Here is a 16,584-nt window from a genome sequence, read left to right as displayed (position 1 = left end):
ATTCAATTCTGCTAATTAAAAGGGATTCGGCTAGTTTCGTAGTTCACCCTTCGACAAGCAAATATACAGAGTTACTGTTTCAAAGAGATTGAATTTTTTTCTACAGGTCGGATATAATGAAAAATATGGAAAGTTGAGTTGATGAAGTAAATCTCCCTTATTAAACTAGAAACTGCATTATTTTATAGCTGGATGAAGGTACATTCACTGAGTTATTTTGTAATAAGGGTGTTTCATTTAAAAAATATAACTGTCATTCCCCACAACTTTGTTCCCAACCCTGTGTACTTACTTTTATCGCTAATATACTGGGTGAGTCTTTGACTCGTACAAATATTATAACAGTGAGCTACACCTCAATTGGACGACAATAAGTCCCTCTACATAATACTGTATTATGTAGAGGACATATTGTCTTCCAATTGAGGTATAGCTCACCTTCTATTCCCTATTGAGAATTCAGGTGTAATAACCCCTACACCTAAGATATATTGTCTTCCAATTGAGGTTTAGCTCAGCCTCTATTCCCTGTGAAGAATTTAGGGGTGATAGCCCCTACACCTAGGTTCGAGGAGATTTTGGCTTACAATTTTGCTCAAAATATGTCCCCCTCCCTTTAAAAATTGGCTTATTATTTGAAAACATCCTTGTCAAGACATAATTGGCCTGGCAAGTTTTCAAATTGTCACCTCCTGTAACTACTTTAAGAAATCAATAAAAATTTGCAAACCATAGTATTCATGTAGAGGGACAAGTGATCTTTCAATTGAGATGAATCTCACCCCCTATTCCCTATGAAGAATTTAGGGGTGATAGCCCCTACACCTAGGGTTGAGGAGATTTCGGCTTACAATTCTGCTCAAAATATGTTCCCCTCCGAATAAAAATTGACCTGTTCCGGCATTTTCTCTGAAAACATCCTTGTCGCGACATAATTGGCCTGGCAAGTTTTTAAATTGTCACCCTGTATATGAAAAGTTGTTCGATTCAAAATTAAATTGACCTGTTCGAGATTTTTTCACAAAAAAGAAAATACCGAACTTTTCGCTTACTCTGTGTATTTTTTCGATTTCTGCCATTTGAGATAGCTTCACACAGTCATCATGCAACAAATTCCGAAAGTAAAAAAATCACAGTACGCCACTGTTTTCAAGGGCGAATCAGATCCGTACCAGATATTTTGATGAACTCATTTATATTGATGAGTTGTACCTTTTTTCAAGAAAAAAACATGTATATGTAATCTTGATATATTATATATATGCCGAAGCCTCATCCGATATGATTTTACGAAAGGAATCTGTCGTTTTCTTTCCTTCGACAGAGGTGGAGAAGTAACTTCTCGAAGACGTTCAGCTCTGCACAAATTTATGACGGAAATCGAAAGGGGAATCTAATTTATCCGGATCCAATTTGTTGTGTACATCAATTTGTGCCGATGGGGTGCGTAGATGTGAAAAATATTTATGCAGTGAATGAACACTGAATATTTCCTCAATTTGCACAAAGCGGAAATTCCTACGGTAAATCTACGGATCTGGAGATGGAAGGAAAATTCAGTGATCACCCTAAGATAAATAGAATCCCTTCATCTCCAACAAATGTTGCAAGGTCTGGATATGGATCGAATGTATATATTTTTTGTTTTCCAACATAAAATAGCATTGCTCGAATGCATTGAATGCATCGCGATTTGATTCAATCGTAAAAAGAACAATGTATCGTTTTATGAACAATGAAACTTTTTACGACTTGGAATTCAACTTTGAGTTTTCGAAATGGTGAAATTAGTGGACTTAGTTTTTCCAAATATTGTTCTTAGAAAAATAAACTGACATTTTTCAGCAATTCAGAGGAACATCGTCATAAAATAGAAACATGAAAATCGTATTAGTTTTCTCCAATATATTTTTTTCATTAATGAACGATTTCAATGAAGCATGAAGAAAAACTATAATATATTAACCTACACAGTTTCCCTTTTAAAGAACGTGATTCCAAAAAGCAATGGAGAAAGGAACATTATTTTCCAAGTATTTGAAATATACTAAGTGACATAGAAAATAGAACTTCCAGTATAAATGAATTCATCAAGAAGAATTAGAAGAAAATATTTGTTTTATTCAGGAGAAGAAACAATCAGTTTTTCCATCATTTCTTCAGAGGGTTTATTGTGTTATCTTCTGTAAGGAAATGCTTTAACTTCTTCAACATATGTAGATCGAAGGGTTTTCACCAAGAAATTAGACAAAAAACATCAATAATCAGCAACTAGAACGAGCTAGATAAACAAAAAGCGGCACGATAATCAAAACATTCAAAACCTCTGATCAAAATTGGCCAGTCCTGGCGTCTTACAAACACACTTGACACATAGGGGGCGCTCACCTCACTTTAGTCGCTTCGTTTCCCATCTTTATACTCTATAATATTTGATCATTATGTCTCACCTGTCTTATTTTTTGTATTCATCCTTTCATATTCTTCTGTGAACTGTCCATGTCGGTGACTCACTCAACCTGGGTGTGATGTGTATTTATCTCCGTCACAACCTCCTTGAGTGAGCGACCGGTTGGGCATCAACATCGTGTCAACATATCTTTAGATTAATGTCAAAAAGTCCGACAGGCAACGTTATCCAGCTCTATGATAAATGTACATACCATGTATGGAAAAAAAATCTGGAAGAACACGTTCTTTGTAGAGTTTATCAGCAGACGTAGGATATGCCAATGAGATATTTTACGAATAATCGTCTTACAATTGTGGATAAAGTACAGGGTGTGCAAAATTCGTTGTCTACTGAGGGGATATCGAGAACTATAAAAGCTAGAAGAAAATAGTTGTTTCATTTCCAAGCTCTTTTCAGAGAAACAAAGAATGGTGAAAACCGAAGCCTCCTATGATTCTTCGTTTTTGAGTTAATAGCAAAAAAATGAGATTTTGACGACTTCGAAAAGTTCTCATAACTTTTTTGTCTTTGAAGTAACAAATTCGAAAGTTGAACCTCCTTAGGCATTTTCATACTTAGAATCTACTGACAAAAGATTTTTTTCCAATTCAAAAATAACGAATTCAATAAAATTTTGCATTTGAAAAACGAAAGTTCGCCTAATGATTCGAAATGAATAAAATATTTTGGGCCGGTCAGTGGATTCTACTTGACAAGTGCCTGTAGAAGGTTCAAGTTTCAGATATGAAACTTCGAACATAAAAAGGTTATGGAAACTTTTCGAAATCGTCAAAATCTAATTTTTTGCTAATAACTCAAAAACGAAGAATCTCAGGAGGCTACGCTTTCGACCATTCTTTGTTTCTCTGAAAAATTGTTAATAAATATGTCATACGTTTTCTTCTAGCTCTTATAGTTTCCGAGATCCCCTCAGTGGACAACGAATTTTGACCAGCCTGTACAGTATTTTACTCGCATATAATGGCTATCTATTCACTTGGGTGATAGCCATCATATATGCTCATTGAATGATATACTATAATACTGTTAAATTGACCTACCTTTTCAAGTATTACTAAAAATTCACAATAAAATTTGCCCCATTTTTGGGTGAGAAATCCTATATTTCTATTTGTGAACCAACCTGCGTAATATTTTATATTAAATTGATCCTACGGATTTATTCATATACAGGGCTAGTATATGACTCGTACAGATAGTTTAACAGTAGATTCTTGAGGTCAAGAGAAACACTTTTTTCCTTACAATTTTTTCAGAATCGGCTCGGTTTAAAAGATACATGCTGTTGAAAAACCATAGAAAAATTATTTTTGGTCCTATCTCACAAACGATTTTATAGAATGAAATGAATTTAGGAATATAGTTTATCATTTATTTGATGAATCTTTTTCGAACACAAGATATAACCCACGTCTTCCAGTTTTCTCATTATGACCATTACATACCATGAAAATACTAAAAATTCAAAGAACCCAACTCTCGCTATCTAACGGATATTTGAACGTTTTGTGAAATAAAAGAATATTTTCTCGTATAATGCGTCGTTTTCGAGTAAATTGATGTTTAAAAATCAAAAATTGTCTGTGAAATTTTAAAAAATTGGATACTTTCTCTGAATACAACACTGTTCGAAAAATCCACAGATGTGTAATGTCATAGATTAAGCCTGATGTTCTGAGGGTAATTTTGTTTTTCCAGGGGTGGCACAGCTCATTATGAAAACTGAAAATGGCCATATCTTTTTATCAGGGCAGAATCGTAAAAATGGTATAGGAAAAAGGTGTTCCTTTCAACCTCAAGAATCTACTGTTGAAATATTTGTACGAGTCAAAAACCAGCATGTATAAGTAGATATGTCACCTTAGTGACAACTGTCTCCAAACCTCCTTCCTTCGACACATACAGGTACACGTCACCCACCTCCCTTCAATAACTCAATTAATCTAGTGCATACTCGTAATTCTATTCCTGGTATTGAGGTTCCACCTCATTGGAAATTGGAATGTTTCTATTACCTCGGTTTTCCATTTAACTATGAGTTGTTACGCCGTTGTATCAATTAATTTTCAATTAAGGGGATTAGATTAGCTCCCTTAGGTGTCATAATTATGTTCGAATCTTACGAGCTTCGGAAGCTTTCCCACAATAATAATCGACTAGATTCAAACGATTTTCGATTAAGTGCATTTCATCTTGGATGCGAAGCACGATGATGATGATATTCTGTGTGATGTTAGTATACGGGGTGTTTTCAAAGGCGTGTCGTTTGTAGAACTCATCAAAGAGGGGGTGGTTTTCTCTCCCCTCTCATTCACTTCCAAAATTCATTGAAATTAGGGTCTACGCTTCGTGATTTGACTGTGATTATTACCCAGTAGAATGAGCATTCAATTATGAAAAAATGCAACCAAATGTACTCCCTAAATGGGTGTTTTCGCGCCTTTTCGATCGTATCTCGTGTAGGACTGAAAATTTCGAAAACATACTTGATATGAATTTTGTAGAGTATTAAATTTTGAGTCAGATGACACCAAACGCTTGTTTTTCGGACTAACTGTTTCCGTTATACAGTTTCTCAAAGTTTGACATTTTTCAGAATGATGAAAAGTATTTGTAGTAACATCAGTTTTGTGGAAAAATATTCTAAAATAAGCTATTAATGATGAAAGTGATCTCTAATAAAGTGCTTGAGCATTGAATTATACATCGAATGGCACCAAGAGAGTTTTTTTACCACCCATTTCAAGACAATTACATGTTGAAGTTGTGTCACTTTCGAACGTACTACATGGAAAATCTATTTCCACTAGCAAATGCTCTCTGTGCTGCATTCACATTTTTCTTCCTCGTGTAAGATTCACAACACGAAATAAAAAGTTTCACATTATCACAGCTTTTGAAAAGATCATTTGTTCCATCTCTCTTCTTACTTCACTCAAGCAATAATTAGAGCCCTCCTTATTTCACAGTCACATTCTTATGCACACCTTTATTATCACCTCACACACAAAACAATTGTCATTTTCAATCACAATCAGATGTCACAACACAATGATAGTTTGATTTGAGAAACAATGTTTTTTTTTGTTATAATGCTTATAGCAACTACCTAACCAAAAACATATTTTTTTTCAATTGATTTCACTTCTTCTTTTCTATTGCTATGTGGCCAGTAGAAAATAGTAAACCATTGTGTGAAATTTGTTTTGTTTGGGGTTGACTGACAGCCAACAACAGTGTGGTATGTGAGTTTGATAGTTTTTAATACTACAGCTCGATATTTCATGTATGTTTGAGAGCGACTCAACTTCAAAATTCAATTATTTTGATATGGGTGGTGAAAAAGAACGCTCTTGATGCCATTCTACGCAGAACTCAATAAAAAACTTTCATAGAGTTCACTTTTATCATTTATAGGTTATTTTAGAAGGTATTTCATATTTCACAAAACCTGTGCTAAAACGAATGTTTCTCATTATTATGAAAAATTGATCAACTTTGAGAACCTGTAAAACTGAAACGGTTAGTCCGAAATACATGCTACTGGTCTCATTTGACGCAAAATTTTATACTCTACAACAGTGGTTCCCAACTAGTGGTCCGTGGGCCACCAGTGGGTCTGCCAACTCAGAACATGGAACTTAATTCGGAGTCCGGGAATGATTCACAGTTTTTTATTTAAGATTTAACCGAAACTCTCAGACCAAATTGTTCAATAGATGGCGTTAGTGAATAGAATCAGCAGTACAGTCTATTCTGAATGAATATATTCATTTTTGAAGATAACCTTCTAGCTTTTATTTGCAAATTTCAATAATTGTGATTATTCGTAAAAATTTCCAAAAAGATGAAATCAATTAAATATTCGTCAAGACCGAACGGCTGCATCGAGCTCCAAAAAATTTTCAGATTTATTACTAGAAGAGTTGCTCTTTCAGAATATGTTTCACATTTCCATCTACGTTTATTGTTATTGAGAGATAATCCACTCGAAAGGTGACTATCGAAAAATTTCCAAAAAGATGGAATCAATTCAATAATCGTCAACACCGAACGGCTGCATCGAGCTCCATAAAATTTTCAGATTTATTACAAGAAGAGTTGCTCTTTCAGAAGATGTATCACATTTCTATCTACGGTTATTGTCATTGAGAGATAATCCACCCGAAAGGTGACTATCGAAAAATTTCCAAAAAGATGAAATCAATTAAATAATCGTCAAGACCGAACGTCTGCTCCATAAAATTTTCAGATTTATTACATACAGGCTGGGCTTTTTAAAACGAAACAGACGAGATAACGGGCGGAATAAATTTATTTCGAAAAAATGCTCAGACACGTCGATTTTTGTTCCGAGGGAGACAACATTTAAGGTCGAATTCACAACTATATCGCTTCAACCCTTAGTGTTAGAACAACAACCCCTAAATTTTCAATGAGGAAGATGGAATAAATTTCACCTCATTTAGAAGTCTTCTCATGCTGAGTTCAGCATATTGGTTTTTTCTTCATTTGATTCATTGATTCTTGAAATATTGACATTTGAATTTGAAACAACGATGGTATTGCCGTCAAGCAAGCTGTCTGAATCAAGCGAATTTATTCATTTATTTTGTAGATTTGATGAAACTCCATAACTGCCATACACCAGACATCAAAATAATGTTCATTTCTCTCATCAACAATGAAAAATAAAGAAATAATTTCAATATTTTCTACCAAAGAATAAACCAACCTAATTGTTGAAGAATAATAATTATTTCGTTGTCTAATGTTTACAATTAACGGTTACCATCTTAACCACAGAATAAATTAGATTTCACATAGCATGGTTAGCGCAATGACTGGTACTGTACGAAATTCAAAATTGAATATCTTGAAGACGAATGAATTAAATGAGAAAAAAATTAATACGCTAAATTCAGCATAAAAAGGCCTCTCAAATGAGGTATCACTCACCCTATCTCTCCTATTCAAAATTTAGGGGTTGGTGTTCTAACACTAAGGGTTGCAGCGAAATAGTTGTGAATTTGACCTTAAAAGTGGTCCCCCTCGGGACAAAAATCGACGTGTCCGAGCATTTTTTCGAAATAAATTTATTCCGCCTGTTATCTCGTCTGTTTCGTTTTAAAAAGCCCAGCCTATACAATACAGGGTGTTCCTAAATTGAACGTACAAACGAAAAGGGGAGATTCCTTAAGTGAGTTTTAGAAAAAAAAGTCCCACAAACATGGGGTCGCAAACGTTTCGTTTTCGAGATACAGAGTGTTGAAGTTTGAATTTTTTTCAAGTTTTTTTCTCATAGTATCTACACTTCACAAGATATTCAACTGAAATTTGGCATAGATATTACATTTTAGAGTTCTCACCACGTGACATGGCAATTTCGATAGAAGATCTACAGGGTGATATTTTTTCTGGAACACTGCCACCTGTTCTTCTGCAGAACTTTTTTTTGGTGAGCAACTGTTAATTTGAAAAAATGTAAAAAGAAGCTTTGTTCTTATACTAAACTTTTCGGTCTCTTGTAGTTTTGTCGTATCTACCAACGATTTCGAGAAAAAAAATTTTGAACGATTCTCCCGAAATCCTCGTGAAAATCCAAATTATGATGGGAAGGTCACTTTGTAAGCTGTGGTGAATGAATTCAGTGTCAGTTTTCATGGAAATTTCCCTGATCTGTAGCGATGATTCATAAAGATTCGATAAACTCGTATAATCAACACAAAAAACGTAAAAAACAACAAGAAACGTAAAACTAAAAAAAAATCATAACAAGAAAACTAAGTAACCGCAAAGGACTGAACTACATCAAATGTTGAAAATGTCCTCCCCCAACTCTTATACAAGCTTCTGTTCTGCTCACCAAAAAAAAGTTCTGCAGAAGAACAGGTGGCAGTGTTCCAGAAAAAATATCACCCTGTAGATCTTCTATCGAAATTGCCATGTCACGTGGTGAGAACTCTAAAATGTAATATCTATGCCAAATTTCAGTTGAATATCTTGTGAAGTGTAGATACTATGAGAAAAAAACTTGAAAAAAATTCAAACTTTAACACTCTGTATCTCGAGGACGAAACGTTTGCGATCCCATGTTTATGGGACTTTTTTCTTGAACTCACTTAAGGAATCTTCCCTTTTCGTTTGTATATTACAGGTGGTCCCTGCTAACAAGAATAATATAAAAGAGGTCCCTGACCAAAAAAAGGTTGGGAACCCCTGCTTTACAACATTCATATATGGCATGTTTTCGAAATTTTCAGTCCTACAGGGGATATGATCGAAAAGCTCTCCCTCTACTTATACGCAACTTCGCCAAGGAAAAAACCTCGGATATTCATTTGGGACATATCTGAAGCCATTCCAGCAATACAATCTTTGGTTGCAAATCTTTCACAATTGGTCGATTTTAAAGTCTGACGCTACTAGCCTATTAGTCGGTCACCGAAAATAAGTGAAATAAACTTCTGTCCTGAAACATCCTGTGCGGCATACTCGCTTACTGTAATATGCATGCAGCCTTCAAGGATCTGTCGTAACGCATCAAGCGAATAAACAGCCGAACGAACAAGAGAGAATAAGCTCTGGAAAAGTTTCCCCGCGATCTAGGGTTACTTTTGTAACTCAATCTTATTTGTTCCACTACCCGATTCCCGAAATCTAATAAAGTTTCTCCGTTTTTTTTTTTTGCAGTTTGAGGACCAAGAGATTGAACGGGCTGAACAGGGACGAAGTTCGACAGATGATCGCCAGGGCTTTTGGAGTTTGGTCAAGGCACTCCAAATTGACTTTCAGGGAGGTTGACGATGACCGAGCGGACATACTGATCTATTTCTACAGGTAATTGGATACTCTCCGGATATTATCATTCTTTAATTTTTTTCTTCACTTTGAAAATATCGAGGAAAATAACATTGTTCATTAGATTAATTTAAACGTCAAATTCATTTTGTTGTGTCAGTTTCTTATCAGATATACCCAGGCGATTCGGCTTGTCAGTACATATTATAAAACAAAGTCGACTGTCTGTCCCTATGTATACTTAGATCTTCGAAACTACGCAACGGATTTTGATGCGGTTTGTTTCAAGTTTCAATAGATAGAGTGAATCAAGAGGAAAGTTTATATGTATAATTTGTTAATGATTTCGGTGGAAATATGACTATAATCATTGAAAATATCGGAAGTAGTCTGACGAAAAATGCTCTTTGCAGCATCTTCCTTCAACGAATAGTTCGCGAAATATTGCAGGTTGAAGAATTACATATTCCCATACCCCCATACTCCACTCGTAGTGTTTGTTTATGTTGAGAACTTGGAGCCCACACACCTCTGGAGTTTCGTCGGATCGGATGTAGTGGCACATAGGCCGAGATTTATCTCTTGAGGCGGACAAAAAAGTTGAACCTTTGCGGTACACCTATAAGTGTATGGCCATCCTAAGGCGAGCGATAGTGTTTGTGTCTTCGTGTTTAAATCAAACTGTCGGAGCGAATGTTTATGAATTTTCTGCTTATGTAATTTTTTTTTTGGGGTATCACTCGACGCCCATAAAGATAAATGTAGTGCTTGTTCATCTTGAAAACTTGGAGCCCACACGACTCTGGAGTTTCGTCGGATGTAGTGGCACATACGCTGAGCTTTACCTCATGAGGCGGACATAAAAGTTGAGCCTTTGCGGTATACCTATAAGTGTATGGCCATCCTAAGGCGAGCGATAGCCCGTGTGTTTTCGTGTTAAAATCAAACTGTCGGAGCGAATGTTTATGAATTTGATGTTTATGTAATTTTATGTACTTTTTTCTTTTGGGGTATTGTTGGAAAGTTGCAATCGCGATTTTTTGATAGGTGCTCTTTATTTGGGTTCAATCTACGATTTCAAGTATGTCTGTCGTCTGCTAAAGAGTCCGTTCAAGTCAAATCAAGAAAAATGACGCCTAATGAATGATTCCTGATTATGTGATAAAATGGTAGATATTTTTGACGAAACCTCTTAGTAATTTGGATTAGAAATGTAGAATGTAAAAATGATTTATTCATAATATTGGTGATATTGTATGAACACGATAATTTCACCCGTTTTTGAGAAAAATGCAATAAAAGACTTCTTGCTTCAAGTGGAGAATAGTCTTATTCCACCAATTTATTGAAAGCCGACAGTGGGTTTGCTGCAAAACGCAAGATTCCAATGAAGATTTTAACGCATCTCTTATTCTTACGAAATATTAAAATTTTCGGGCACCCCTTGCATTTTTGCCCTGTGTACGTATACCCACCCTAACTTATGAAGACATTCCCTAATCCCTGTATTGGATATTCAACAACCCATTGCGTGTTTTCCACCATTCCACGCACACATTTTCCCCCCTGAATCGAACATATTCCACTTATCCATTCCTCTAGATACCGTTTCATGAACGCCCAATCCAAAGATGAAAAATTCAGGGATTATCACAATTTAATGACATAATTCTTGTACTTCGGCCAGCCCTCTTTCCCCAATCTATGAATAATAAATTTCCTTCCTGCCTAAGCCAAAATTCAAACGTAACGGCTAATTTAATGAGCATCGATTCTGGTTCGGAACTCTCCAGTCTATTGAGAACGATAATAATTCATAAGATTGGTCCTTCGAGCATGCAACGTGTGTTTTTACGTGTGTATGGAAACCGCAAGAAGCTCCCCTGGCGCACAGGGGGTAGTTTATGTTCTGCGTTGTTGAGTGTTTACCTTGGAAGTTGTAAAGATGTGAGGTCATGATTCGTCCTTGCTTTAATGGAGAAAAAACACGGGTTTCTTGACACTTGACTAACATGTACGATCACGTGATCGTAACTGCCAATTAGGTTTGTCCCTTTCTTAGGCTCCTAGGAAATGTGCATAATCCCAGCATGAGTTTATTTTGTTTTTCTTTTCTTCTTAATGATGCGTTCATGCAGATTTATTAAGAACTAAGACCTAAAATCTCTTAGGTCTTACAGAGCTCCTAACCTAAGACCTAAGAGATTTTTAGGTCTTAGGTTAGGAGCTCTGTATAAACCCACTATAAGACCCGAGAATCATAACTAGAAATAGGTTGTTTTTACGTCTTAGTTCTTGGGAAGCCTGCATCATCAGCCTCTGAGAACCTAGGTATTATGTTAAAGAAGGACATGTGCATGCGCTTTACGAACCATAATCTAAAAATACAATATTTTATAAGCCAAGAGTAGACCTAATGTGGGCGTATTTTAGGTTAATTCCATAGTTATTGGTTCATAGGTCATCAAAATGATTTTATTCATATTTTATGAAATATCTTTGAAACGTTTCTATTGCACAAGTTGGCAACATCGACTGAAATATGCGTTGATAACAAAGGACAACAAATAAACTATATTGATGGATAGACAAAGATAGCTGTCTATGAAGTTTGCGACGAAGGAAGAAGGTCGTGAAATTTTATGGGATTTTTATGGCCGGTTGCTGTTGAGGCTCGTCAGTAAGTACGCGCCTTATGATGGCTGAAAATCAGCTGCTGTTATTTTATAAACAAGCCATTGTTCTTTTTATTTTCTAGTAGGCGCTGTTGCCAAATCGTAAACTAGAAACGAAGCGATTCAAATTTTAAAACTTCATATTTGAAGAATGATTTTGAATAGTTTTCGCGGTGCGTTTAAAAAATTCATGAATGAAACTCATAATTATTCAGTTCAAACTTGCATATGCTGTGATAACCCAAATTCAGGAAGTTTAAAGATGAAATGTCATTAAATATGTGGAGTTCTCCTAACTGCGAATTTTTCTCTGTATTTGACTTTCGCCAATTTTAACCCTTTGTGGCCATTTTTCTTTAATAAATTCTTCTTCCAGTCGAGACCATGGAGACAATTTCGATTTCGATGGAAAAGGTGTTGTCTTGGCACATGCTTTCTTCCCTAATGGTGGAAAAAATATAGATGTGCATTTTGATGCCGACGAAACATGGACTTTGAGTAGCGATCCTAATGAAGAAGGTAAATATTCAGCTTGAATCAGATGTTGTAGGAGTTATTATATTGTTTCTACATTCCTGGGTTATATCATTAAATGTTTCGGCAAGCAGTCGCCAGCCATCTTCAGGGAATATCTCTTTTTCATCCTAAGAAGTTTACATTTTATTAAAGGTTAAAACACTCCTAATATATAAAGAAAAACAATACAATTTGAGATGTCAAACAATGGTAATATATCCAATTAAATGACGAAAATTCCGTAGGCGTTTTGACGATAAAACCGGGAGCTATCTTCATCCATTTCTCATTCGATTGATGATAATCCGATAATATATGACACATAAAGGAAGTGAATAATCATCAGCATCCTCTAGAGTTCATACATTCCATTGTTTTTCGTGGAAAACTGACTGTTAGGTTATTGGCTTTCAATAATTATCAAATTATCTAAGTGCTTTATTCGTTCGTTTTCAGGAACGAACTTTTTCAACGTAGCAGCTCATGAGTTCGGCCACTCTTTGGGATTGGCCCATTCTTCCGTTGATACTGCCCTTATGTTCCCTTGGTACAAGGAGATAGAAGATAATGGTTACGATTTTGAACTACCCGACGATGACAGAAACGCTATACAAACTCTTTATGGTGAGTACTTATTTCTTATGGAAATCATGCAAGAGCATATTCTTGTAGTGCCGTATGTCGCCTACACATAAATACATTGTGTCATGCATTCTAAGTGTCAAATAGACCTAGACGAATTCAAAGCACTAATTCAATTTGAAAAACAGTGATACATTGTCAGATTTGTATACTTGGTAAATTCATTTTGGAATATCAGAATATTTCTGGATGATAAGTAAAGTGTTTGGTGTATGTTGAAAAAAAATTATCATTTTTGATAGGATCAAGAGAAAATCGGTTATGGGGAAGATTATATCCTGATAGAACCAGAACTACTACAACTACTACAACAACAACAACTACCCCAAGAACATACCCTACGAGAAGAACTTATCCTACCAAACCAATAAGGTGAGTTGTCTAAATCATTGATTCTGTTTTTGAGCCGAATATCGAATTATGGTTAGTTTCTTTGTGGGTTTTAGTTTATAGTTCTGAGTAACACTATAATATGAACCGACACTTTCAAAGTGTTAATTAGTATTTCTTGAAACTTTTTAGGGTTTTCACTCCCAATCTCTGAAACAAAATCAATTAGAAAAATGAAATGAACGATTTGCTCCTGCGTAAATTCTTGCACTAATTTGTCAGGAGCAGAATCCTCCCATAATAAATTGTTAATGAGTAGTTGCGAAAAAATTTAAGGATCAAAAAAATTGTATGTTTTTCATATACATTTTATCTGTGAGCAGCACCTAACTAGATATAGCTCCCTATGGATGAAACTTGAAAAGCAATTTTTATTATCTTCGAACTTGTCTTGGATATCATGCTGATAATGTAAGGAAAAACCACAATTTCTGTTAGTTTCCTGGTTTCTGAGAAAAAAATGCTTTTCACGTGCCATCTTCAATTGGCTGCATCTAAGCAGTACTTGCTCGAAAACAAAATTATATGAAAAGGAAGCACTCCTTGAATTTTTCGCAACCTGTTGTAAGACATCGGAAATCATTGTCATTTCAATTTTCTTATCCAGGCGCCCTGAGAGACCTCAACAGAGACCCTACGATCCTCGCTACCCCAACGGAATCCACCCCTCATTGCCTTACGACCCGAAGAAAGGCAACAAGTACCCCTACTACCCACAAAAGCCTTCCATCCCCAAAAAACCGCAGTATCCTCCTAAACAGCCCAAAAAGACTCCCTTCATTCCTCCCCACCCCACAAGAGTGACACCCGTCCATCGTACTACAACGACAACCACCACCACAAAAGCACCACCACATCATCACCACCCAAAGAACGAGCATCACCACAACCATCACCGTCCCAAGGAGGCTTCTCCAGCAATGCCGGTTCCTAATACCTGCGACACCAGTTACGATGCAATATCTGTCATAAGGAGAGAAGTTTTTATATTCAAAGGAGCAGTAAGTATTTAAAACTAATGAAGATGTTGGTGATTCTATGTCGACAATTTTCAGTACTTTTGGAGGATAGGCGACAAGGGGTTGATGGAAGGGTATCCGGCAGAAATAACGAGGCTGTTCAGGGAGTTGCCACACAATTTGACTCACGTTGATGCAGTATACGAGAGACCGGACAATAAAATTGTATTTTTCATCGGAAAAAAATACTATCTCTTCAGTGGTAACAGGTTGGAGAGAGGCTACCCGAGGCCGTTGACTGATTTGGGGTTACCATCTCAGCTGGACAAGATAGACGGCGCAATGGTTTGGGGCCACAACGGGCAGACCTACTTTTACAGCGGAAATATGTACTGGCGGTAAGGTATTCATTTCGAAGCTAAAATTACACATAAAGTGGCCAATTTTGTAAGAGTCGACCTCCGAAAAATTCCCAAAAAGATGGGGTCGGTTGATTTAACTTATTATTTTGAAGGGAATTTTGTTTTTCTGGGGGTGGCAACGTTCATTATGAGAACTTAAAATGGCTACATCCTTTTATCTAGGACGAATCGGAAAATATGGTAAAAGAAAAAGGTGTTTCTTTCGACCTAAATAATCTACTGTTATGATATACAGGGCGTTTTAAAAGGTGAGGCATTTTTTTGGCAGAAGGTAGAATAGAATAGAAATAAGTCGTTTAACCAAAAATTGTTTTTATAAAATATCCACGTTGGCTGAGATAGAACCCCTAGAAGCTCCACAAAATTTCATTGAATTTCAAGTACGGGACTGTGGAAGGTGACTCCGGCATCCCAAAAACGAAACAAAACATAAACATATGGCTGGACAATGAATGGTTCAGTAACAAGTTCATTGGATTAGATGCATCAGGTCACTTTTGAGAAAATCATAATTGTTTTATCGTGCAATTTAGGGTGAAAAAAAATGTAGAAAATCTAGGCAGTTTCTTGAAAGTGCTTATAGTAGTTATGTTGAAAAAATGCTATTATGTTTCCCCATTTTATCCCATTTTGACGATGATTGTTGGAATGTTCGAACAAGAAGATTGTGATGCCCATTGTGACAAAATTCGTGAATAATTTAGACGAATTTTATTGGTGAGATTTTGAAGTATTATTCTATTTTTTACACTTGTGTCCTAAGTCTCTTCTGTCAGTTGGTATCGAAATGAGCCATTTCATAAAATCGTGTAAGTTACTAAAAAATAATGACAACAATTCGGCAATCCTAAGTTTCCATCTTCATTACCATGTAAATATCGAATGAGCCAATATCTTAAACGAAACCACATGGTCGAATCAGGAGATAAGTTTTTCCCACTGCTTTGCGATAATTCAGCTTACAAACATATTAAGATCTATTTCAGTAATCATTTCCAAGTTTTTTTTCAACTTTGTCATTTTGAAAGTTTTGTATAGGTGATTTTTGGTGAAACGCTTCATTTTGACCAGTTCCACCCTCTGTTGAAAAAAAAACCTCGCCTTCAAATACATCCTGTATATTTACGTCAAAGACTCACACTATATAGTTGAGCTACATTCGTGCTGACTTGTGCTGTTAAGCTTCTCGGAAAAAATCAGTAGATTGTTTGAAAATTAACACCTCAAAAAGTGCTGTGCTTACTTAACTCTTCATTTTCGATTCTCTGGGAAATGAGAGGATCTTTTGCGTATGTTCGAACGGCACAAATCAATGCAATCTATTTCAGTGTTACAGAGTCTCAACCATTTTACAAAGAAAGAATTTCAACTGCACAAAAGAGCACAAACTTGTTTTGCAGAAAATCGAAAAGTGTTGGGCTTCACACACATTTCTTAGGTTTTTCTCAGAACGTGATAACGTGAAAAATTATAGGAACTTTGTAGAATGCCACGAACAAATAATTGACTTGTAGGAACCTATATTTAGCTTTTATTTTCTTATGCGTATCTTACTTTCGTATGAAACCTTTGGGTGTATTTTTCAGATTCGATGAAGATTCCGCCAAGGTTGAATTAGATTACCCAAGGGACATGTCTATGTGGAAAGGAATAGGTTCCGATATAGATGCAGTCTTCCAGTGGAAAGATGGTAAGTGTATCCGCAA

General features: G+C 35.9%; 1 protein-coding gene across 1 annotated transcript in view; it reads left to right on the top strand.

The window, feature by feature from the left end:
* LOC123316842 (matrix metalloproteinase-2-like) overlaps positions 1–16,584 on the top strand; it is a 141,657-nt gene that overhangs the window by 123,512 nt on the left and 1,561 nt on the right. Inside the window, exons 3-9 of the mRNA XM_044903095.1 lie at positions 9,167–9,313; positions 12,326–12,468; positions 12,922–13,089; positions 13,350–13,479; positions 14,105–14,498; positions 14,553–14,854; positions 16,465–16,568. Of these exons, the coding sequence (XP_044759030.1) occupies positions 9,167–9,313; positions 12,326–12,468; positions 12,922–13,089; positions 13,350–13,479; positions 14,105–14,498; positions 14,553–14,854; positions 16,465–16,568 (1,388 nt within the window). The remainder of the gene's footprint in view (positions 1–9,166; positions 9,314–12,325; positions 12,469–12,921; positions 13,090–13,349; positions 13,480–14,104; positions 14,499–14,552; positions 14,855–16,464; positions 16,569–16,584) is intronic.

This window comes from Coccinella septempunctata, chromosome 7, assembly GCF_907165205.1.
Source record: "Coccinella septempunctata chromosome 7, icCocSept1.1, whole genome shotgun sequence".
Classification (NCBI taxonomy): domain Eukaryota; kingdom Metazoa; phylum Arthropoda; class Insecta; order Coleoptera; family Coccinellidae; genus Coccinella; species Coccinella septempunctata.
This window is presented reverse-complemented; position numbering and strand designations above follow the sequence as displayed.